Source organism: Aotus nancymaae, unplaced genomic scaffold (assembly GCF_030222135.1).
Source record: "Aotus nancymaae isolate 86718 unplaced genomic scaffold, 86718_ANA_hifiasm-v0.15.2.pri h1tg000131l, whole genome shotgun sequence".
Classification (NCBI taxonomy): domain Eukaryota; kingdom Metazoa; phylum Chordata; class Mammalia; order Primates; family Aotidae; genus Aotus; species Aotus nancymaae.
Window position 1 is genome coordinate 4,634,942 of NW_026988546.1, and position 24,512 is coordinate 4,659,453.

The window sequence follows — 24,512 nt, forward strand, 5'->3', positions numbered from 1 at the left end:
CGGGACTTCTGGCCACACGTCTCGGTCAGAAGGACGGGTTTTGCAGCGGCAGGAAGGGAGGCGAGGGATCCGGACCTGGGGTCCCCCAGCCGCGCCCCTCCCAACTCCCCGCGGCCCGCCGGAGCGCGCACGGCCAGGGACGGCGGCGGGGACGCGCGCGGGCAGGCGGCGCGGGCAGGTGGCGCGCACGGCCGGGCAGGCGCGCGGGGGCCGCGTGGGGCGGCGGCGGCCTGGCCCCAAGAGCCAGTGTCGCGCGCGGGCCGTCTTCTTTCCTCCCGCCGCTGCCGCCACATCCCAGGACCCGGCGGGCCGCGGCGCGGAGGCCGCTGCTGGCGGCGCGGAGGCCTCGGGGCAAGGCGGGGCGGGTCTCCCGCGCTCTCGGCACGTCGGGACCCGCGCGCTTCGCCCACAGGCCTGGCAAGGCCTGAGCCGCGCTGCGCCCCCAGGGCCGGGAAAGGAGCCTGGGGACCAGGACTGGCGCCGCTCCAGCAGGGTGAGCTCAGGGACGCGCAGGGGGGTGGGTTTCAGCTCCCGGGCCCATTCCCCCACCGCGGGGCGCGCAGAAACACCGGAGAACCGGCGGGTTTTGTCCTGGCGAGCCACATCCCTGTGTGTTTTGGCGACTTGAAGACCTCCCCAGTTCGCGGGAGTAGCGGGAGGAGCCTTTCTCGCGTTAATTATGCAATAAGAAAGCGTCGTTGTGCGGGATGCTGTGAGACGCGGAAATATTGGTACTTGGGCGAGCCTACAATTTACTTCTTTCATCCTTGGCTGAGAATTTGCGTTTGTAATTGGCGTTGAGAGAGGAAGAAAGGGTTCCGCTCAGGTCCAAGGAGCATGCAGAGGAGGGCAGGGCAGAAGGGGCATGTAGAAGAGGGCAGGGAAAAAGGAGCACGTACAGCACCGGTGCGAGGGGAAGCAGGGGTGAGAATGCACGTTCCCTGCCTGAGGGGCTCCGGGATGCCCTGAGCCTCTGATCTTCACTGTTAGGAGGCCTGGCGAAGTTGGAGGTTGAGGCATGCAGTTCTGTACTTCTGGCTGGGAAGGTGAACCAGGTTTTCCAAAAACTGTCATTTTTGCTTTCCACGTCTGGGGCAGGAAAGGGCTGGGCAGTGAATGAAAAGCATTGCAGCCAGGTTGTGGTTAGCTCAGCGGCAGAACTGTCATAAAGGTGTTTTGTTTTTTTAAAAATATTTATTTATTTATTTATTCATTCATTCATTCATTCATTCATTCATATCATCTGAAAACTAGAGTCTGGGGCTTTGGGCCATGGAGTTGGGTTATTGCATTGCTCAGTTTAAACTGCCAGAGTGAGAAATGTCTCAGACGCTGTTAAAATTAGGCAGCTCAGTTTAGCTCTGGCTCCCTGATCACCAACCATCTCCTCTTTCACTCTTTTCAGTGACTGGGTTCAAAAGAAAAGACACAGAGAGAAGTGGTCTTTCCCCTTCCCTCCCCATTATAATTAGAGTTTAGTCCATCTTGGCTCAGAATTGGAATTCTGAATTCAGAATTGCTCTTGACCCTGAAGAATACAATCTTAAAGAAATACCTGAGCGGAAAATGCTTTCCTTTGCTGGAATGAAAATCGGAATGCTTGGGAAACTGAGAAAAGAAAGGAAATAATTTGTAAATATCACAGGCAACTTGCAGTTTTAGTCAGATCATTTTTCAATGTTTGAGGAGTTTATCCAATAAAAATGTGAGAGAGAGCCAGGAATAGAAAAGGGAGAGAGGTGATTGCAGGACCTTAGAGATTGCAGAAACCGAGGAGTTCATTTTCTTTTCATACATGTCTGGAAAACCTGGATGTGAGGACCATCAAATGCCGTATATGATGTTTCTGACAATGATGGACCACATATGCAACAGTGGTCCGATAAGACTATACTACCTTATTTTTACTCTGCCTTGTCTAATTTTAGATACACAGATACTTACTGTTGTATTACAGATGCTTACAGTATTCAGTACAGTAACAGCAGTACAGGTCAGTATCGCAGGAGCAATAGACTATTCCATATAGCCTAGGTGTGTAGTCGGCTGTACTATCTAGGTTTGTATAAGAACACTCTGATATTTGCAGAAGAATGTCACCTAACGACACATTTCTCAGAAAGTATCCATGTTGTTAAGTGATGAACGACTGTATATAAAGCTTAATCTTTCTATCGACGTAATGGGAAATTGCTTTTAATTTTAGCATTGAGTTCTTAAAAGGAAGCAGAGATAGACTGTGCTGCATGTGTCCCAGTCAGCTTGGGCTGTACTGTATGTTAAATGAGTTGTATGTTTATTTTGCTAGCTCTCCTAAATCCATGATCTCTTTAATTCCATGAATTTGGCTTGTTTCCAGTTATTTATGATATGACATTTGGCTAAAATTTCCCAGGTGCTAAAGGTGTAAGGAATACAAAATCCAGAGAACATTTTGCATTGGAAGAATTGATCATTTTATATAGGAATCTTTTACCTATTTCAAACATGTGAAACAGGTGTAATTCGATTTGATTATTTTTGCTACAAAAAAATTACTCATTTTTCACACTAAGTTACATCGAGGAGTCTTTTAAACAGTGAGTGATTTTGGTACATTTAGAATATTCATTCACCAAGAAATCCAAATATAACCTGTCTCTGTAAGAGACGCATTCTACCAAATATGTTTGAATCATCAGCGTGGTTAACTATTTCTCAAGTATAAACCAAGTTGTGTTAAGTAAGTTGATCTTGTAATTTTTTATTTTAATTTTCCTATCCAGTGACGAGGAACCAAGAACCTCAGTTCAGGGGAAACAGCAAGGAAATGTGAGCCCCAGGCCACAGAAGGTACGTGAAGGAGCATGTGAGCTCACCAGTTACTTGAGCATGCCATTCAGTATCGTTACTACCTTTTTTCTTGCCTGTGCAGATTTTAAACTGTTGATTAGGACTATGTAAATGTGTGCTTAGAAACGTTTCCTTAAATATGATAATAGGTGCATGCTCTGAGGCTGGGATTACATGAGTTAGTACCTGCTGAGACCTGTGCATGGCACACAGTGAGCCCCATACCAGGTGTTTGCTGTATATTATTATTATTATTGCTCATGAAAATCTGTCTTAAGTGCTGATATACTTCTCACTGGACAGTTAGGAATATGTTTTCATTCTCCTAAAGATGGTTAATCGTTCAAAGGCGGTAAATCGTAAGTATGACCACAGAGAAAACAAAGGAAATTTCTGAATGCAGATTGAGAGAAGCCTTTATGATGAATTTGAAAACGTCAGTGGCATGCAATAGAACTTCATAGTGTAAATTCTTAGCCACACTCTGCATTATGAAGTTGGAACTGAGTGATTCTATGAGTAGGGTCATGTGTTGCAGTTCAGAACATGCTCAGGGTGACGGTGAAATGTCCCTGTTGCTGCAGCCCTGGTCTGTCTAGTTCTCATTTCTGCTATCGTTCTCCTGAGAGGTTACCGGTTCCTTGTACATTGCCAGGTTGTTTTCTCTGTGAAGTTTCTAGAGTCTGGTTGTGTTTTAAAAGTTGAGCCCTGGACACGTGATCCCCGGTGTGTATATGAGGTTGTGGTGTCAGTAAAGGGCCATTGACAGGCCTCCTCATCTGACCCACGCCTGTCCCCGCTTGCCCACTCTGCATGGGGAACACTGGCCTTCTTGCCACTTTTGGAATTCTGGGATCTAGACCCCAGTCTTTGCCCAGAGGTCTGCATGGCTTGCTCCCACACACTCTGTCCTGCCTTTTCTCAACATCCTGCCCATGCCCTTGTGGATTAGCCACTGCACCTGTCACCTGGCTTGGTCCTATACATTGATTACTTGATTTGTTTATGGCCCTTGACTATCTGTTAAAAAGAAGCACTGTGAGAGCAGGGAATGTGTGTTGCTGTCTCCCCAGGGCCTGGAACAGCCCTGGCTTAGAGGAGGACTTTGGTAAATATTGCTGAATGAAAGAACATCTGGAAAAAGGCTGGTTAAACAGAGTGAAGTGGGCTTATTTACCATGAGACTTTTCAGAACCTTTAATAAGTGAATACGTGTATTAGAAGTGGGGCCTGGCAGGTGGGAGGCAAACTTGTCAGTAGAGTAAGAAAGGCGCTGAGCTTCTGGATGACAACTCAGACTTGGGGAAAAGCTGCTGGCAGGAATAGTATTGGCAGCTGAGCAAAATGAATTTACAAGTTTCCTTTTCAAAATGCAGGGGAGGAAGGATTTGCATCAAGAGATGGTAATAGTAGCATTTCCATTGTTAGTAATTACAAACATGTAAAATGTGTGCTGTTTTTCTTTTATTTTAGAAGTGGGGAAGGGGGAAGATTAGGGCTTCTTGTAGATTCTTCCTTCCCTGACCCTGCTTTCTCCATCAGGCCTTAAGTTCTTCAGCTGCCAATTCGGCCTTGTGGGTTGAATTGAGGAACCAAACCCTCTGACTTAGTTTCAGATCCTGACATCTTGACTCGTGAAAATCCCATTGAATGACTGGAAGTAGGAAAGCTCTGAAGATGGATGTGCAGATTCCAGGGGTTGAGGAGGCTCTGTTCAGGGCCTGCGCCATGACTGGAGGGTGTGCGGGGGTGGGGGGTTGGGAGAGCTTGGGTTCACTCCCACCATTAGCTCAACAGGCACTTGAGTTGTCTTGGCTCCTTGAACAAAGGGGAATTAATTACAGAAAATATCAGGCTTTTTTTTTTTTTTTTTTTTTTTAGTGATGGTTGGGGGGCGGTTCTCTCCATGTTGGCCAGGTTGGTCTCGAACTCCTGACCTCAGGTGATCCACCCACCTTGGCCTCCCAAAGTGCTGGGATTACAGGCATGAGCCACTGTGCCCGGCCTACTAATGTCAGGCTTTTTAAAGGCCATTTGTCACCTGGCTATAGGGAGAGCAGCAGCCCCTGGCAGAGCCCTGAGGAAGTACTCTTCATATCAGGCCCCAGTCCCCTTGTAGACAGAAATAGTGAGCCTTGGTGGTGCCATCCTCAGACAGGAGGCAAACCCCATGCAAACTTCTGTATTCAAGGAAACAGTGCAGAGAATGGGGCAGCCTTAGAAGAGCTGGGGCGAAGTGAATTTGGAATGCCTCTCTTTAAAGAAAAAAAAAAGGCGGGGGGCAGAGTTTTATGTTGTTTTTCAAAGTCAGACAAAGCCTAATTTTACAGAGTTCAGTTACCCGTAGATGGGAGGGCTGGAAAGGAGAGGAAGCTGAAGGCAGTGATGGAAGGTCCTAGATTCTAATTAAACCTCTTAACTGTGTATTTGGAACGCTTGTAATTCAGAGCATCAATAGACTCTCGTTGACTAGATGCTTTTTTGCTGCCAATTTTCCTTCTTAAGATGGAAGGAGGTGGTGGGAGAATGGCATTTTTGCCAGAATGCCTAGAGTCTGCATTTTAACAAGATCCCCAGGGGGATTCAAGTGGGCATTAAAATGTAAAAGGGCTGAGGTCCTGGACCAGCAGTTCTCACTCCCAGCTGCTCATTAGAGTCACAAACAGAGCTTTTTAAAAATGCCTAGGTACCACCTCCAGATATTTGTGTTGTCTTGGCTGGGGTGTTCTTGGGGCCATGGTGTCACTGTGTTTCTTCAAAGTTTCTCAGGTGTCCAGCCAGGGCTGTGATCCACCACCCCAGACATAAAGCCAGACACCATCAGGTAGGTGTCTAGATTCAGAACCCATGTAATTGTGAAGCAAATGAGACCACACTTAGCTTGGCACACTGCTCAAAAGCCATCACACCAGATAATGTGGATCCTTCTAGCTCATCTGCTAGCTTCTAGAGCCATCAAAAGCCATCACACCAGATAATGTGGATCCTTCTAGCTCATCCGTTGGCTTCTAGAGCCAGAGCCAGAGATGATGGGGTATGGAGCACCTAGCTGGGGTTACTTGTGCCTGATTAGAATTCTCCCTCCTCCATGAATGAAAATGACCTTGAGACCAGGCAGTTGTTGAGCAGACATTTGCTTTTTTCACCTTTGACTCTGCTGCCAAAGAAATTGTTTCAAAATTTAAATCAGGTCATGGCATCACCACCCCTCTTTTCATGTAAAACTCTCTTCAGGAGCTCCCATTGCTTGCAAGGAAAAGACCATAATTGCTCTGGAAGGCCCCATATTGTCTGGCCTGCATCTGCCTCTACCTGTGCCCTGGAACTCCAGCCACATGAGCCTGCCTTTAGTTAGTCAGGGACCATTCCCTTGGCCTGGAACCCCGCCCTTCACCTTAGGTAACTGCTGGCCTGGGCTGCTCTGCCCAAGATACATCCCCTTGTATTTTCTCCCCGCAGCACCATGTGCCTCTCACATCATCAAGAACCTCTCCTCAGATAGGTTCTTTCCTTTGTGTGGGCCTGTTAGACAACAAGCTCCATAAGGACAAGAAGTGTGCATGTGTTTGGTCAGGGATTCAGGGTCATATCGTTGGCACTGTTTTACTGGATGAATGAATGCACTGGATATGGATAATGAATAATGAGCTCGAAGTCATTATTTTTAGGTTATTTTGTCCTTAAATGTGTATGCACATACACACTACTCACGTTTGAGCACTGTATTTTGTAAACTGTAGAGATATTGGACCTGAGGGAAGTGGGTATTTTGAGAGAGGACCAGGCTGTAGTCTTACTGGTTCTGATTGGCTCATGTAGGGTGTAACTTGCAGAACAAGTGCCGGTTTTCTAAATTTTTAACTAGGCTGGGTGGGGTGGCTCATGCCTGTAATGCACTTTGGGAGGCCAAGGCAGGTGGATCACTTGTCAGGAGTTCGAGACTAGCCTGGCCAACATGGTGAAACCCCATCTCTACTAAAAATACAAAAATTAGCTGGGCATGGGGGCACATGTCTGTAATCCCACCCACTTGAGAGGTTGAGGCAGGAGAATTGGTTGAACCCAGGGTGCAGAGGTTGCAGTGAGCCAAGATCACACCACTGTACTCCATCCAGCCTGGGCGACAGAGAGAGACCCTGCCTCAAAAAAAAAATGCTTATTGAAAATATTTTAAATATGAATTGTATAAAGTACAAAAAGACCTCTTTCCATCCCCTCATGATTTTATTTTATATGTTGCATACACGTGTGTTTGTATGTGTGTTAATCGTATATATTTTACACATACATGATTTTTGTAACAAATGGGATGATACATTCTATCCTGCAGCTTGTCTTTTTTGTTTGCTGGTATATCTTGACACTTTGGATATGGATCTATGTAATTGGCCTGCCTTTCAGCATAGAGTTTTATTGAAAATGAAAATGTATTTTGACTTTAGCATGATTTCCTAACCCCCAAGTCAATGTGCTTTAAATAGTAAGCGTATCCAAATGTATATACATGCTGTGATTTGTATCATTTTGTTTACAAGCAATGCTGAAGTCCTTGTAGCATTTGGTTGTTTTCTAGTCTCAGTTAATGGATATTAAATATGGAACTGCTTATGGAGATTAGAGAAATATTTTGAGGTCGAAAGGGGGCTTCATACTTCAAAAAGCCTGGAGACCCTCAGAGAGGGTTGGGCAGCCTGCCTCCTGAAGTAACTTCTATAAGGGAAGTTAGCTGTTGCTGGAATGAGAGTGTGTCTTGTTTTTTTCTCTCTTTTTGGGGCAGACCACACTGTTGCATTAATTTCTGGCAACGACACTGAGAAGGGTGTAGATTAAGCTGGAAAATCACAGAGAATGCCAAGGGTTTGGTCAGTTTATGATTACTGGGGGTCTGCATCAGGCCAGGTAGGTACTGGTTTTTTGTCTACATTGTTTCATTTAATCCTCGTGAGCACCCTGGGAGGAGGAGGGCCTTCTGTTAGAGATGGGATATTGAGGTTTAGAGAGGTTAAGTGACTTGCAGAGTCACAGAGCTAATGAGTGTGAGCAGAGATTTGAACCAAGTCTGGAGCTCTTTACTTTATGCCGCTCTGACAAGTAGTGGCAGAAGCCAGGAGACAGGACAGCTGGCTTCCAAGGAATTTGGCATGCCCCCTGCTAGGTGGTGTTGCTGATAAACCACAGTATGTTCCTACTGAGAACCAGCTAGGTCAGGAGACCCTCACCCAGGGGCGCTGAAGGTATTTGAGAGGCAGACACCCAGATAGTACAACAGAGTGGATCTATCCGGGGGAACCAGCACCGTGAGAGCCTGCAGGGCTGACGGCTCTCCAGACTGAAGGCCCCTAGCAGATGTTCATCCACGTATTTATTTGCTCTTAGACAAGTGATTCTCATTAATACACAGGTGGTCTATATTTACACATAACTCAAGATTCTACCAAGTAGGCAGCTGTTACCCGCCTACCACTGATTACAGACTAAAAGATATCCTCCAGAAAGGAGCCATGAGGGCAGGGAAAACTTAATGTTTCTCAACACGCTCAGTTAAATCTGAAGTTCAGAAAACAACACATAGGTTTTTTGTTTTGTTTTGTTTTGTTTTAGTATAAGTATATCCCATGCAATATTTAGGACATACTTTATACTAAAATTTAACTGATATTAAACCTAATTGGGTATCCTGTATTTTTATTTGTCCAACCCGACTTGGGGAACCTAGGAAGGACACTAGGCCTAATACGTGGGCACAAAATACCGCTTTTGGAGGGGAGTATAATTATGTCTCATAATATTTGGGTTATACTAAAAAAGTTACATATTGTTTATCTTAAATTTAATCTAAACTTGGGGGATGTTCTGTATTTTTATTTGTCTAATCAGGCAACCCTATTGGTGACTCCAGGAAACACACTAAGCCTGTTACATGGGCACCTGAGGGTGGCTCGGAAGCCATTTGGAAAAGGCCCAGGTGGCTTGGCAGGTGGTGAGCTCCCCACTGCAGGCTATATTCAGGTGTGGCCGGGTAACCACGTGGTGGGTGTGTTATGGAGGGTGTTTGCATTCCAGATGCCTGGTTCAAGTGAGATTCTAGGATGTAAATGTTGAGACAAGGAGGAGAGTGATTTACCTGGGTCTTCATGGAGCTCTGATCTATGCAGGGTTAGGAAATTATTTGCCGTCAGCACTGTGTTGAGGGGACCACTTCTCCCTGCCATGAAGAAGTGATGGATGGCCTCAGTCAGCTGGTGGGAACCAGCTCAGCCCAGGGTCGTGTCTGTTCGTGGAGAGCTTTGGCTTGAAGAAGCACTGTGTTAAAGATGAAATGAAACACACTTCCTTGTGTCACCTGCCAAGAACTGACAGTGACTTCCTGGTTCTTTTTGTGCTCCCTGCAGGAGAGTGTGGCTTCTGTGCCAGGCTGAGGACTGACATGCCCCGTGTTGCTCCCGGGCTGTGATAGCATGAAAAACACCCTCCTCAGTGTTCTGCCCAGGCCCTTGCTGGTGAGTGGGCAGAGGTGAGAAGCGTGAGTGTTCATTCCTTTGCTTTTTTAGAGCTTCTCTAGGTGTGTGGCTACATCTTGTCAGCCAGTCTGAATTTTAAACACAGCCAGCTCCTAAGTGCCCCAGCATGGCTTCTGCCTGCTGTGAATGACCCTCAGCTAAGGCCGAGTCCTTGGCAGGCCTCTTCCTGCCACCTGCTTCCAGGCCATCATGGGAGCTCATTGGGACCTTAGCCTGGGCCCAACAGGAGTCAGGGGGCAAATGTGTTCCGAGAACACAGCAGAGGTGGTCTTCTCTCATTATCACGTCTCTCCATTAGGGTGTTCTAAATGTGATTTTATTATTAAATTGATCACTTAATATCATTAATTAAATATGAAACGTTAAGTTAAATGCCAAGTCAGACTACCTGTTGTAGCAGTGGGAAAAACTGGAAATATTTGTGCTGATTCTTACTGACTGAACTCATCAGCTGTCTTCATTCCTCTTTGTTGTGTTGATGTGTTTGTAAGCAGCAGGGGCATCTCGCTTGTGTTTTCCAGGAAGAGTCAGTGAATGGCTGCAGTGTGACAACATGCACCACCAGTGGCTTCTGTTGGCCGCATGCTTTTGGGTGATTTTCATGTTCATGGTGGCTAGCAAGTTCATCACGTTGACCTTTAAAGACCCGGATGGTAGGTATGCTTCATGGTGGAATGAATTTTGGCTAATTCAGACCTTGCTGCAATACTTTTCCTAGGTACATGCACAGGTGACTTCTGTCACAGAGTCAAAGGACTTTCATGCCAGCAGGGACTTTGGAGGTCATGGCCTCCATTCCTTCATGTTACAGAGGTGTGAGGGGAGGTGGGGTGGGAGGGGCTGGAGGGTCTTTTCAAGCATCTCCGCTGGAGGAAGGAAGTTGCTCTTTGTGGCTGAGGCCTGGGTAGTGCCTGAGGAGCAAGGAGCAGGGCCGCCTCCCAGTAGCACAGCGGCCTTATGCCTTGCAGCAGGGTGCCTCTTGGGCTCACAGTTTGGGAGTTCTCTCTGCCTCATGTCATCATGAGAGATACAGTCTTGACTGCTCAGCATGCCCATGTGGTGGCCACATGTTTGAAGGTCACCCTCCGTGCAGTGGAGGGGGTCATTTAAATGTATGTCTTCAGGTTGTCTTAGAGGGTTTCTTAGCTCTTCTTTACTGAACATAGGCATTCAGGTGAGGATGGGTAAGAGCGCCAAATTGGGTCTCAGAACGCTGATTCTACTTTGTGCTCTTGTCATTTGCTTATCTGCACCACAATGATTCTTCCACCAAATGGACACCCTGCCTGTTCTAGCATTGCCCATGATTGCCCTGAGCATGGTGAGATGCTCTGTGGTCTGTGGAGTGCTGGGTACGTGCAAGGAGGTGTGTGATGTGCCCTCCAGCCCCGAGGCCACTTCATTTAATGGCCAGACATGGGGAGGCCAGACACATGGAGTCATTGAAGTCCTCATACCCAGCCGTGGATTGGCCCAGCCCTTCAGGCTGATGGGGAGATACTGGGGAACATGGTGGGCACAGCATCTTTACTCTGCACTATGCTTTGTGTGTCCTCCTGCCGATGGTAGCCTTGGGAAGGGGCAGTTAGAGATGCCTCCATGCCAGCAGTTCTGGAGGCTTCACTGACCTGTGCTGTCTGTGTGACTGGGGAACGGGCCCCTGCTCCACCCCACAGAGATCCCAGGCATACCCCTGGCTGTGTCAAGGACTGCCCAGTGCCCTATACCTCCTGCCCCATCCTCTCTCTGGCTCACCCTGTCTTGAGAGGGACAGCAAGGTTAGAAGGGAGGTCTGCAGGGAAAAGAGGGACACCCTGAAATTAGTCCACCTGGTGGTTCTCCCTGTGACAGTTGTTGGGCCCTGACTGGCTGTCATCACGTGTCCCATCTCATCCTCCAGGAGCCCTCGAGAGAAACCTGTGAGGTCTGCACAGCCTCAGGAATGGTATTACAACTGCAAGTATCTGGGCAGGTTTCAGAAAGCATGACAGCTCACACCTGGGACTTAGGGTTCGATCAGCAGAGAAAGGGTCGATTCTTGAAGGGTTGTTGGAATGTGAGACAGTGATCTCAGTTTGACAGTTTGGACATTTCCATGGCAGCTTCAGCACAGTGACATGCCCCTGAGAGTTCCCTCCTAAAGCCCTAGAGCCGTGGTTCTCATCCCCGCAGCACTTCAGAATCACCTGTGGGACTTTGCAAACCTGCTGCTGCTTGAGACTCAGTGAAGGAGAATCCCTGGGCGTGGGGACCAGTTGAGAAGCGCAGGTGTAGATCCTAGCCGGAGAATTGAAGAGAAACAGCTGCTGAGAGTAAGAAATAGGTGTTACTTGGTATTCTCTTAAATGTCACCTCCCAATACGGAAGGCACTCAAAAGGCAGGGCATGAGATTAAATTGTTTATGGTTTATTTTTCTTTCTTTTTTTTTTTTTGAGACGGAGTTTCGCTCTTGTTACCCAGGCTGGAGTGCAATGGCGCAATCTCGGCTCACCGCAACCTCCGCCTCCTGGGTTCAGGCAATTCTCCTGCCTCAGCCTCCTGAGTAGCTGGGATTACAGGCACGCGCCACCGTGCCCAGCTAATTTTTTGTAATTTTAGTAGAGACGGGGTTTCGCCATGTTGACCGGGATGGTCTCGATCTCTTGACCTCGTGATCCACCCGCCTCGGCCTCCCAAAGTGCTGGGATTACAGGCTTGAGCCACCGCACCTGACCCGGTTTATTTTTCTTAAAAAAGGAGTATATGTAAGACATTTTGGCAGACTTCCATCAATAACAGTTAAATAAAATGTGTGCCTTTGTGTTTTACTATTATCTAGCACAGTGGCCTCTAAAGAACACCTTGTTTCCCAGCAGCATCTGATAAATGAGGTCTCATTCTCCTTTGATATATCAAGTTTCGTGCTGAATGTTTTCAGTGTAGACACTGATCTGGAAGCTAAGCAGAGGTGGGCCTGGTTAGAAAAAAGCAAAGCGTAGGCATGGAACAGGGTTTTGTGAAGAGGAGAAAAGGAATAGTAGGGAGCATTAGAAGATAAAATCTATGAAGAAAGATGAAGGGCTTTTGGATTTTGCACCGGGAGAGGAGCTCTGCAGCCGTCCTTAATACTGCCTGCCAGATCCTTCCAGCTGGCTGCCTTAAGGCAAGTGGAAGGGGGCGCTTCCCCTGCCCTGTGAGATCTGGTGTGGTGTGTGGGTGCTGGGTCACTGAGATGAGATCGCTGCCCCTGACCCCAGGGCGGGGGTGCTGCTGGTGAGGATGCTGTTGACCACAGGGTATGCAGTGAACTCAGCAAGAATCCTCTGTCATGGGCCCTCTGCAGTTGGGGTGGCCACCACAGCACTACCCAGCCTGCTTCAGTCACGTGGGATGTTATCTAATTGTCCCAAAGTACCTGGTTAGAATCCTGAAGGTGGATGTCCACCGGCTGAATTCTCGATGCAGGACGCAAGCTGACACGCAGGTGTCTTGCCAGTACATGAGGGAGCCGGGCTCAAGCATCAAGAGCAGTAACACTCAGAGCTTGCCCCTGCAGAGAGGCCCTGGGCTGGGGTGGTTCGGGTGTCTTGCCTGGAGCCTGCCCCTCCAGCTCTGTGCTTTAGAGAGAGTGTCCCGGAGCCTGGATCTTGGGCAGCACAGGAAACCCAAAGGGGTTTGTAAGCTCATGGCCATAAAAGATTTCTCACATGTTGGAGTTTATTTCACACACATTCACGGTGTTTTTGATTATGAACTAGAAGCCCATTGTGAAGTGTCACAAGGAGGAAATACTAGATGCAATAGTGTCCTCAGTGGGGAGTTCCATTTCCTGGGAATGGCTTGGAGAAGGCTTAGCCTCAGCACTCCTGGGCTGCTCTCTTCAGCTCTGTCCTCTGGGAAATGCGGCCGGCCTCAGAACTTTCCCGGTTTCTCCTGCCACTGGAGCCCCTAGGAAGAGCATGGTTGTCTTGAGTTGCTTAAAGCAACACTTACTTTTTTTGGTGTTACGGTTTCTGTTCAGCTCAGCAGTGGAGCCAGTGATATTTTTGGCAATGATTTATCCTCAGTTAACAAATTTCAGTGTCGTATTGAACTAGGATCAGATGTTGTAACTAGACTTTCTCATAGGAAAATCAGTCCCCCTCAGCCATGGGAATGTGATGGAATCATATGGTGAGACTCAAAATGACACCTTGTGGACCTGGTTTGTGTTTGTAGGCGCCGGTTTTTCCTCTGTCCTGGCTGACGTCCTCATCCCATCTGCTTTCCATGGCAGCCCATCAACTCGGTTCTGAGCCGCTTGAGGGCAGAGCCTGTAATATAAAGGTCTCTGCAGCCTTGACCATCTTTGCATGTGTTTATTTGCCATTTGTGGATGTGCTCCAGTGAAATGTCTGGGTGTGTCTTACCTGTTTTCTCGTTGGATTGGTTGGTTTTTTTAACTGTTGAGTTTTGAGGGTGTTCTTTACAAATTTTAGATGCGAGTCCTTGGTCAGATAAGTAATTCGTAAATAGTTTTTCCCTGCCTAGAGCCTGTCTTTTCCTCCTCTTCAAATGGGCTTTCACAGTGCAGATTTTCTCCTTGGTTGTTTTTTAAAAAGATTTATGGTTTTATGTTTCACATTCAGGTCTGTGATCCACTCTGAGTTCCTTGTTGAATAAGGTGTGAGGTTAGGATTGAGGTTCATTCTGTGTGTGGATGTCCAGGTGCTCCAGCACCTTTTGTTGGACAGACTGCCCTCCTCCATTGAATGGCTTTTGTGGCTTTGTCAAGAGGCATTCAGGCGTCTTTGAGAGCTTCTATTTCTGGGGCCTCTGTCCCATCCATCTGTGTGCCTTTTCCTTTTAAAGAAGACATTTAACCTCTCTGTCTTCCAGTGTACAGTGCCAAACAGGAATTTCTGTTCCTGACAACCATGCCGGAAGTGGGGAAGTTGCCAGAAGAGAAGCACATTCCTGAGGAACTGAAGGTGGGCACAGCCAGGTCCTTGTCCCCTCGGACACGGCGCCCCTGTCACGGAGAGCTGGCCTTCCCCTCCGAGCTCTTCTTTGTGGCCGGTTCCACTTGTCTTCACATCCGCGTTACAGCCATTCCCTATGTTACTTCTCCATGTTTAGTTCACCTTGTTAATTTCCATCTGGGGGAGGCACAGGTCACATCTATTTTTGTGCTCCTCACAGCTCTGTGCATCAGGGCTGCTCTGTCACTATTGGTTGCACCGCGTTCCTGACCAGCTGAACATGAGCCTCGCCTGGGGAGCCGAGGGTATTGGGCAGGGTCAGGAGGAAACCAGGAGTGGGAGAAGACATCTCACTCAGTCCTGGGGTTTTAGAGTGAAGGGGGGCCCTGGACAGCAGAGCAACTAATTCAGCCTCCAAATTGTATGGATGAGAGAACTGAGCCTAGGAAAAAGGCAGATCCTCCGTGGAGTTCCTGGCAAAGCTCAAGGCTGCTGACTTCCACCCAGCCCTCGCCTGCCTTGGCCTTCTGGCTCCGTGGCTTTCTCTGCAGACTGCTTGCGTGAAGTTTCTAATCATTCCCCGGCTGGGATGGGGGTGCACTCTGGAAGGCCTGTCACTTCCTAACCCCTGTTCTGGATCTGGAGGGTTGAAGTTGCAGTTGTGCCAGAAGGAATGAAATGGGTACAGCAAGCCCTAAAAATATTTATAAGCCCAGAATCAAGCCATAGAGATGGGGACAGCTCCTATCCATGGTTCACAGTGTAAGGATGATAAATTAGAACTTAGTAAGCATGGAAAGCATCCACCAGTCAGAGTAGAATGCTGCTGGAGGTTACCTCTCATAGGACATTGATGGAATGGAGGTCAAGTCTGTAGAACTCTGAGACAGCCTAGATGTTGCTTTTAGGTTGAGGCATCCCAGGGTAAGAAAAGAATTTGGACGGGCTACAGAAACGAGACCAAAAAACTATGGAAAATAGGAGAGTGGCTTTAATGGGATGGATTAAATAGGAAATCAAAGTTAGATGGATAAAAACAAAGGTAGGGTAAGCCTTTGGCAAAGTGTCACAACAAGGTTCCCATGAGAATGGCACACACTATGAGGAAGAGGGTGGTCATCCTGGTGCTCCCTCTCCCCTTCTCCGGGTAGAGGGCACTTCCAGAGAGATTGCCAGCCTGCAGGAGTCATTGCAGATAAAAAGACTGCGCCTGAATATGCTTTACAGTTTGCAGAGTACTTTACTGGGTTTCAATCTCATTGGTCTTCTGAACCACCCTCTGGGGTGTGTGTGTGTGTGTGTGTGTGTGTGTGTGTGTTTTATTTATTTGTTTTTTGAGACAGGGTCTCCCTCTGTCACCAGGCTCTAGTGCAGTGGCACAATTTCGGCTCACTGCAACCTCTGCCTCCCAGTTTCAAACGATTCTCATGCCTCAGCCTCCCGAGCAGCTGGGATTACAGGCGCATGCCACCATGCCCAGCTAATTTTTGTATTTTTTAGTAGAGATGGGGTTTCACCATGTTGGCCAGCATGGTCTCAGTCCCCAGCTGAGGTATATTTTTATTCTCGGTTTGCATTTGGGAAACATAAGGCTCAAGGAACTGTGCTCACTGGATCAGTATCCCCTGGATAGCAAGTAGTGGGCCTGGGCTTTGAACTCAGTGCCCTCTGTGCCCTTCTCTTTCCCACCTGGCCCATTCATTTTCATGAGACTCAGATGCGAGGTGAGGGCAGTGGGGGATATCAGAGGGGATGTCACCACTCCTTGAGGCCATGTGTCCTTAGGTGACACTAAAACTCAGCTTGTGTTTTCTCACAAGAAAAGTGATTTATCAACATGGTCAGGTTCTGTAGCTCACCTTTAAAAGTTTATTTTGTGCATGAGGTAGCCGAATGTTTGGATGGAAAATAGAAAATAACATCTATCTTTAAATCGGTTTTGTATATTTGCAAAGGGAAAAAAGAAAATGCTAGTTCATAGACACAATTGAACAAGAAATTTTTTTTTTTTTTTTTTTTGGCTGGGCATGGTAGGTCATGCCTGTAATCCCAGCACTTTGGTAGGCTAAGGCATTAGAATCGATTGAGCCCAGGAGTTCAAGACCAGCCTGGGCAATATACTGAGACTTCATCTCTACAAAACATACAAAAATTAGCTGGTTATGGTGGTGTGTGCCTATAATCCCAGCTACTTGGGAGGCTGAGATGGGAGAATCACTTGAGCCCAGGAGTTGGAGGTTATAGTGAGCCATGATTGTACCACTGCACTCCAGCCTGGATGGCAGAACAAGACCTCATCTCTTAGAAGAAGAATTTTTTTTCTTCGTCTTTAATGCTTTGCTCAAAAGCATTATCTAAAAGTGCAGTTTTCTCTGCGTTTTCTAAAGGAAATTTGCTGGGAGGTGCTCTCCCCTGACATGCTGCTCTTGAGTGCCATCCATGATCGGGGTTCGGTTTGGAACAGAGGGAGGAGAAGACAGACTCTCTTGGGATAAGTGAGCAAGAAGTGGGATGGATGAGGAAATGAGGTTAAACGAGACCCATTCTTGTAAGAGCAAGGAGAGTGCCTGGCATGGCTCCTGGTTTTCCGTGGTGGGTGGAGAGCCCAGGCAGCAGGCAGCCGCTGATGCCCCATAGGGGAGGAACAGAGGCCATTCTGCGAAGGGGCCTCTCTCACTTCCTCAGTGTCTTCATCTCGGAAAGCAGGCAGTCAGGAACCCCAGGACATTCTTCCTGCCACCAGGGAATCCCAGGAAATTCACTTAAACACACAAGGGAGAAAGCATCCTAGCCAGAGGTCATGAGTGTACGTAAGTTTGTTTACAGTAGATCCACGAAGGAAGAGCTGGGTCGGGGGATGCCAAGCGGGGAACCTTTGTCATCCTGATAGTTCCAGGGTCCTGGTTCTAGTGTGTTCTAGAAGGCTTATGTCCTTCCCATTTTGTAACTGACGCAGTCCCCTGGGACGACAGGTTTTTAAACTACCCTATAAATGGATTTCCTGGCAAGCCTAGTGCTTTTTAAAAGATTTAACAAGGACATTTGGGTCCATTCAATACAATTATTTGGAAGGATCATCTGCTTTCAAATCTTGGGAAGTTCTGTGTGGCTTTAAGAAATAGATACAGCAGCGGAAGCCTTCAATCACATGCTAAGAAACAGGGCCACAGCTAGAGGGGGCCTAATGGAGTGGGGTTGGGGGAAACAGCCCTGCTATTCTGGTATGCCCTCAGGATGCCCCCGGGGAACAAGTAGTTGTGAGCAACAAGGGGATTTCAACTTACCTAGGACAGGGGGGTCCCTGAACAACTTCTGTGTGTACTGGTTCATCTCCATCTGCCCCCTCCAGCCCACGTACACACAAGGCCTCTTACATTACAGGTATTCTCTTAGGTTCTAAAGCAACCCTGTGAAGAATGGACTAGCATGTAGAATTTGAGCTTTTTCATCTTTTTTTCCCCCTAGGCAGAGGATTCCAAACTTCTTGTTTTGGTTTTTAACTTTTTTTTTTTTTTCCCAAGACAGAGTCTTGCTCTGTTGCCCAGGCTGGAGTGCAGTGGTACAATCTTGGCTCACTGCAATCTCCGCCTCCCAGGTTCAGGTGATTCTCCTGCCTCAGCCTCCCCAGTAGCTGGGATTACAGGCATGCACCACCACACCCAGCTAATTTTTGTAGTTTTAGTAGAGACAGGGTGTCACTATGTTGGGCAGGCTGGTCTCGAACTCCTGTCCTCATGATACCCCGACCTTGGCCTCCCAAAGTGCTGGGATTACAGACATGAGCCACTGTGCCTGGCCTTATTTTGTTTTTTAAAGTCAAACTTATCTCCAAAGACGTCCGAGGAACCAATCTTGGCATTCATTTTTGTTGCCCACCCTGCCGATCAGGCTGGTGGAGAGGCCTGGAGGGAGGCCTCAGGAGGGGGCTGGGGGTAGTGGATGTCACCTGTAGAAAGGGAAGGAGGAGAAGAAGGGAAGGCCCCAGATGGAAAGGAAGGAATAGGCCAGCAGGAGTGGCTGTGCTTGACTCGGTCCTGCCTCCTTTAATGGTCCCTGGGCCTCTTCTGCTCCATGTCACTTGCAGCCAACTGGGAAGGCGCTTCCAGACAGCCGGCTCATTCAGCCCCTGGTCTACATGGAACGCCTGGAACTCATCAGAAACGTCTGCAGGGATGAGGCCCTGAAGAATCTCTCGCACACTCCTGTCTCCAAGTTTGTCCTGGACCGAATATTTGTCTGTGACAAGCACAAGATTCTTTTCTGCCAGACTCCCAAAGTGGGCAACACCCAGTGGAAGAAAGTGCTGATCGTTCTAAATGGTGCGTGCAGGGCTGCTGAATGTCCGTCTGGGAAGGGTCTCGGTGGCCGGGACTGTGGAGGCTGGGGAGGACGGTAGGGAGGAGTCATAGGAGAGCTGGTTTCTCCTGAAAGGACTGGTGGCCCTGCAGACGGGCTTGCTTTTGTTGTTTCCTGTTAATGTTGTGCCTTATAAGTTAGTGGGGCTCATTTAGACACCGATTCTTTTCAAAGAGACACAGCCACAGTCTGGCTCTCCTTGCCTGTCACAGCAGATCCCCACTTCGGGCGGCTTGTCCACCCCAGGACCCCCGCTTCTTCTCTTCAGGTTCCCTGTGTCAATGGTTATAATCACCCGCTCTGTCCCACGTCCGCCAGGGCTCCACCCTCACTGAGCCACCAGGAAGCCTCACTGTCGCCCTCTCTGCAGTGAGAAGGGCCCACACCATAGATCCTAGGAGAGGAGCCCCGGCCTGGAGCCCAGGGCCTCTTTACCTGCAGTCCAAGCATTCTGTGCCAGTGGGCAGGAAGAAATTGTACCCCATTTCACATTAAGCGTCTGTGTTCAGAGGATTGAGTCAGCTTGCTTCAGGAAAGCTGAATGTTTGCTAGGGAACAAATTAGATCATCACAAAGTAACCTCATACACTGCAGTTTTGATTACTCACTACTCTTCTTAGACATGTTTGTTTATTTAAATTCCAATTAGTCTGAACCAATCCTGATAATTATGGGTTCTGCCTATGAAATTTAGCTTCAGACAGGAGATAGTTACAGTCGACAGCAGTGGTCTTCCTGGATCAGGAATCGGATTTTGGGGTACCATGGGTGGGTGGCCCTGGGGCTCCATGCCCTGCCTGCCACTCCTGATGCTGTCCACAGAGTCAGTGGTCCCTGCTGGCCACTGTTTGGCCTTCACGTGGATCGACTGGGAGAGACAATAGCGGCACCTCATCTTCTGGCTGTCACATATAATTAATGTGCTTTCCTGGTAATTGGATAGCATATTGGGTTTTCAGAAGCAGAATGAGGCTGCAAATCAAATTCAAAACAAGGAATGTACAAAGGCTTACAAATCAGCCACCACAGTGTGAAGCAGCATTCTTTAAGAAGTAAACTCCCACTTACGAGGACAGTATAGAAATGGGAGTGGACTTGCTGGGTCATGTAATACAGAAGCGGGTTGTCCTTGTGGCTGTTTCGGTCATCACTAGTATACTTGGACAGGGACAGGTAAGTGAGTGTGTCCATATGTGAACCCACAGAGCTGGTTCTGTTGCCATTCCTTGAGAGCAATGCTCCCCGCGCCTAGTCTACAGACATCCATAGCACGTAGCAGAGTTCTGGACTGGGCCTTAAATACTCAGGGGAGGAATGAATAAAACAGACAAGGCTGTGTCCACTGCTCAGATGGCCCAGGAAGATTCTTCCCTGCCAGGACTCCAATCTTAACCCTACAGTATTAACACAAAGATGGATGTTAAGGCTTGCAGAGGCTTGGAGAAAACCTCCTCAGCATACTGACAGTGTATTTCCATTTGTCTGCATTGAGAAAAGAGTGAAAACACTTGCTCAGCCAACCATCCCTAGAATGGCCCCTGCCCAAGTTCCATTCAGCAGCCTGGACCCAGCACTGGTCCCTGATGACAGACCCTGGCTGCTGGCACGGCCCTGCCTTCTCGACACGCCTTGTCCTCTTTTGACTCCGTCTTAAATGTATCACAGCTTAGCCAGAATTTTCCAGCATCAAAAGGTCTTTGCTCCTTGCCAGGCTGGGATGCTGTAGGGGTACCTGAGAGCCACTGTGGGTCAAGGAGCATGAGGTGCTGGGCGAGCTCAGCCTGTCCATGGGATGGGGTTGTGAAGCTGCTGCAGGCATCTCAGCACGATGTTCCAAAGTCCTGCTTCTCTGGCATTTTCCCCCAGTCTCAGAGTAGAGTGAGTATTGCTGATGTTAGGAATTCTGTTTGCATTCAGCGATATTCCTCTAATGGTAGATTTAGCCCAGTTAGGTCCATTGCCAGGGGTAGGCACTGCCAGCATTTCTACTCCTGCTCCCTCCCCCTTTCCCTCCCCGAAATCATCAGTTTCCTCTGGTTGGCTTATGGATTCCCAGATGCTTTTCTTCACTCTCTCTTCTTGCTGGCAGAAGCAGTTGAAATTCAAAGACCTAAACTTGAATATTGGGGGTGGGCTTGTTGTGCATGTCTGGGAAGCATGGGGGCCAAGGTGAGGACATGCCCTTCTCTAAGGGGTGCACCAGAGCAGCCAACATGCCTTTCCTTCTGTTTACATCCCAGGAGCCTTTCCTTCCATTGAGGAGATCCCTGAAAATGTGGTGCATGACCACGAGAAGAATGGCCTTCCTCGGCTCTCTTCCTTCAGTGATGCAGAAATTCAGAAGCGGTAAGAACAGCTTCCTCAAAGGGGAGGGGGGAGTTTTTGTAAACCTGAGAAGAAATTTGGGAAAAACCCCAGGCTCAGTTCTGTACTTGCCAGATTGATCTGAGGACCACAGGACTGTTGGTTTGCATTGGTGAGCGGCAGCTGAGCACCTACACCCCGCATTTGGTGACTCTAAACTCCCAGTTACTTCTGAGAATTTCCAGCCTTACAGTCACACAGTCCATTAACATGAAGGTTATGTAATTTTATTAATAGAAATGAGCAGCCAACTTTGTTCTGCTTTCATAAAGTTTTATAGACGGCTTGCTGAATATGATCTTTTCTTTTTAGGAAAGGGATTTGGATTGCAGTGACTTGAGTATTCATTCTCCCAGAGGCATTGTGCCCACTGCCATGGGGGCTGCCCCTGGAGTGGTAGTGTGGGCTGTACCCAGCGTGGGCAGGGCAGAGAGACAGAACCCCTGATCGCAGCAAGGGTGGAGTCCAGGCTGGGCATGGTAGCTCATGCCTGTAATACCAGCACTTTGGGAGGCAGAGGCGGGCGAATCATTTGAGGTGAGGCGTTCAAGACCAGTGTAACTGACATAGTAAAACCCTGTCTCTATTTTAAAAAAATACAACAGAATTAGCTGGGCATGGTGGCACACACCTGTAGTCCCAGGTACTCGGGAGGCTGAAGCAGGAGAATCACTTAAATCCGAGCGGCAGAGGTTGCAGTGAGCCAAGATCTTGCCACTGCACTCTAGCCTGAGTGGAAAAAAAAAGGATGGAGTCCTTAGCTAATAAATGAGAAAGTTCTCAAGTAGTTGTTATCAGGTGGCCCGGGAGAGCAAGGGTGAAAAGGAGTAAGGACGAGAAGCAGCAGCTGATGTCAGGTCACCAGCTGGAGTTTGCCTCCTGGCTCTGCAGCCACCTGCCTTGCATGGCACCTGCCTACCCTTATGATACTTACCATAGATTCTCCTGGTGAAGACTGTCCTGCCATCACCCTAAGCACTCGTGGGGCTTTTGTGAAACTCAGAGAGTGAAGATGCGCAAAGCACAGAAAGCAGTTTCTGGCCTGTCGTAAGCAGGCCATGCTCCGTGATGTCACTGTTGTCATCGTCTTCGTCATCGTCACTCCTGCCACCCCCCCTCCCCAGGACCATGGTCTGCTGCCCGCTGGCAGCTCACCCAGACCCGCTCCTGCCCACTGGAGCGTGAAGCCTTGTGCTCCATTATCTCTTTCCCCTCTTCCCCTGGCAAATTTAAATTGAATTTTTAAAAATATGCCCTTAACGTAACTTTTTTTCCTGACTCATTCATAGTTCCTGCCCTTATGATTTTCTGCCCAGCAACGAAATTTGTAAACATTCTTGAAATTTTGAATCATTCAAGTAAAACAGAATGTAGATTAAATGAGAACTGTGGCCTTGGACAGGTAAGGTTTTCCAAGCCTCCATTTCCTCACCTACAAAGTGGGCTAATAGGATTCATCCTCAGGATCTTGAAGTAGATTAAGTAAGAGACACGTGGAATGCGTTCACGGCAGGCGCGGCCCGTGGGGCCCATACGCAGTGCTGCGCTCCTGTCATTCCTCTCTCTCCCGCCACCCCTCTCTGCTGTGACCTCCTGTGGTGGCAAGTTAACCTCTTATTCATTTTTTTCCTCAGATTGAAAACATACTTCAAGTTTTTTATTGTAAGAGATCCCTTCGAAAGACTGATTTCTGCATTTAAGGATAAATTTGTTCACAATCCCCGGTTTGAGCCTTGGTACAGGCATGAGATTGCCCCTGGCATCATCAGAAAATACAGGAGGAACCGAACAGAGACCCGGGGGATCCAGTTTGAAGATTTCGTGCGCTACCTGGGCGATCCGAACCACAGATGGCTAGACCTTCAGTTTGGGGACCACATCATTCACTGGGTGACGTATGTAGAGCTCTGCGCTCCCTGTGAGATAATGTACAGTGTGATTGGACACCACGAGACCCTGGAGGACGATGCTCCATACATCTTAAAAGAAGCTGGCATTGACCACCTGGTGTCGTACCCGACCATACCTCCAGGCATTACCGTATATAACAGAACCAAGGTGGAGCACTATTTCCTGGGCATCAGCAAACGAGACATCCGACGCTTATATGCACGTTTCGAAGGGGACTTTAAGCTCTTTGGGTACCAGAAACCAGATTTTTTGCTAAACTAATGCATAAGACCTATGCAGATATCTTTGTTAGTCCCGGGGCTAACCAGGTGGAGATCTGAGCCCAGAAATGAACCTTCCTCCACCACATCCCTCCTTTTAGGATGCCTGAGGTCTCTCATGTGCCTGTGAGTGCCTCAGCATATGACGCAAGACCCCGACTGTTAGGACTTAGTTTGGATGTAAGATGCTCTGAGGACCCCGCCCCCACCCCTGCCATTGTCATTAGGATGTCGCTGGCCTTTGCGCACCTCAGAGGGTAGAGAAGTTTGAGAACCCAGCAGGGAGGAAGCATTACACAGGTTTAGGAGCCATTTCCCTCAGGTGACAAGGAAGGGGATGCCCCCGAGGCTCTCCTGGCCAGTCGGGGGTGGCCTCACCTGTCACTGGTGGGTCACAGAAACAGCACCCAGCACTCTTGAGGAGGGACAGAGAAGCAAGGGGACTGTCAAAATCACAGAGGCTCGTGCAGCATCGGATCTGAGGGGTAAAACGACACCTCTGGCCTTCATTTTGGTGCTGCTGTGATTGTGGAGGCAAAGCATCCTTTCTGTGACTGTTTTGTTCCTGTGGACATTCAGCAATGGCCAGAGGGTGGGGTGGTGTCCAGGGGTCCATCTTTTCAGAATCCATAACCCATGTAACGCTCGTCCATGCTTCTGAACCTGTGTCTGCCAAGGGGGAGGCTTTTTCTACCTGAGAAGGGGAATGTCTTTGGGGGCCTTAAAAGGAACATGGCCCAGGAATGGGAGGGCTGGTTAGGCTTGGAGCTCAGGCTACTTTAGATTTGGGCACATCAGTTCTGACTTGCCTTGCCTGGGTGGTCAGCAGTGAGTCTCCAGCTGTCTCCTCCAGGGAGCTCTCCCCTTGGGGCTGAAGACTAGCAGGGGCAACTTGCCAGCATCACAGAATACGGTGTAGTTTACACATAACGATTCCTTTCATCTCAGCAAAATGGGCACCACCAGAGCCATTCTGATCACACCACCATCCTGGACCATGTGACTGGAAGGTGGGTGACCAAGTTCACCAGCAATAAAACCCGGGGCCCACGTAGCCTCCGGCAGTGCCGCTTCCTGGCATTGAGGTAGGCCCTGGTGCAGGGAGAGCCACAGCGACCATTTCAGATGCCGTCCACAGCCAGGGCCACTGAGACCTGGGACAATTTCCTGCGATGAGTGCCAGCCTGAGCCTGCAGAGTGCTCCTCAGCCCAGGGTGGAGGAGGGAGCCAGGCTTTGCTTCAAGACGGCCTCCACCTTCCTTTTCTCAGAATGGTTTCCTGAATATGTCAATGTGAAAGTAAAATAAAATTTATGTGCCAAACCTAA

At 48.5% G+C, this 24,512-nt stretch overlaps 1 protein-coding gene across 8 annotated transcripts; it reads left to right on the plus strand.

Moving 5' to 3' along the window:
• Positions 1–419: 419 nt before the first annotated feature.
• Positions 420–24,512, plus strand: CHST10 (carbohydrate sulfotransferase 10). Of its 8 annotated transcripts, none has more exons than XM_064371284.1 (8): positions 420–493; positions 2,766–2,832; positions 9,225–9,355; positions 9,875–10,006; positions 14,212–14,303; positions 18,379–18,613; positions 20,891–20,996; positions 22,649–24,512. In XM_064371284.1, exons 4-8 carry the CDS (start codon positions 9,907–9,909, stop codon positions 23,184–23,186), a joined length of 1,071 nt encoding a protein of 356 aa, XP_064227354.1. In that variant the 5' UTR covers positions 420–493; positions 2,766–2,832; positions 9,225–9,355; positions 9,875–9,906; the 3' UTR covers positions 23,187–24,512. The 8 variants fall into 8 exon arrangements, with proteins under 8 accessions (XP_064227354.1, XP_064227357.1, XP_064227356.1 ...); XM_064371287.1 differs by having other exon boundaries at positions 9,225–9,346; XM_064371286.1 differs by having other exon boundaries at positions 9,225–9,332.

Excerpts from the sequence above, each read along its gene's own strand:
- CHST10 (XM_064371284.1), top strand. The coding sequence starts at position 9,907 with ATGCACCACCAGTGGCTTCTGTTGGCCGCATGCTTTTGGGTGATTTTC. Across the intron at positions 10,007-14,211 it reads GACCTTTAAAGACCCGGATG|TGTACAGTGCCAAACAGGAA; the intron begins GTAGGTATGCTT and ends TCTGTCTTCCAG. Across the intron at positions 20,997-22,648 it reads GATGCAGAAATTCAGAAGCG|ATTGAAAACATACTTCAAGT; the intron begins GTAAGAACAGCT and ends TTTTTTCCTCAG.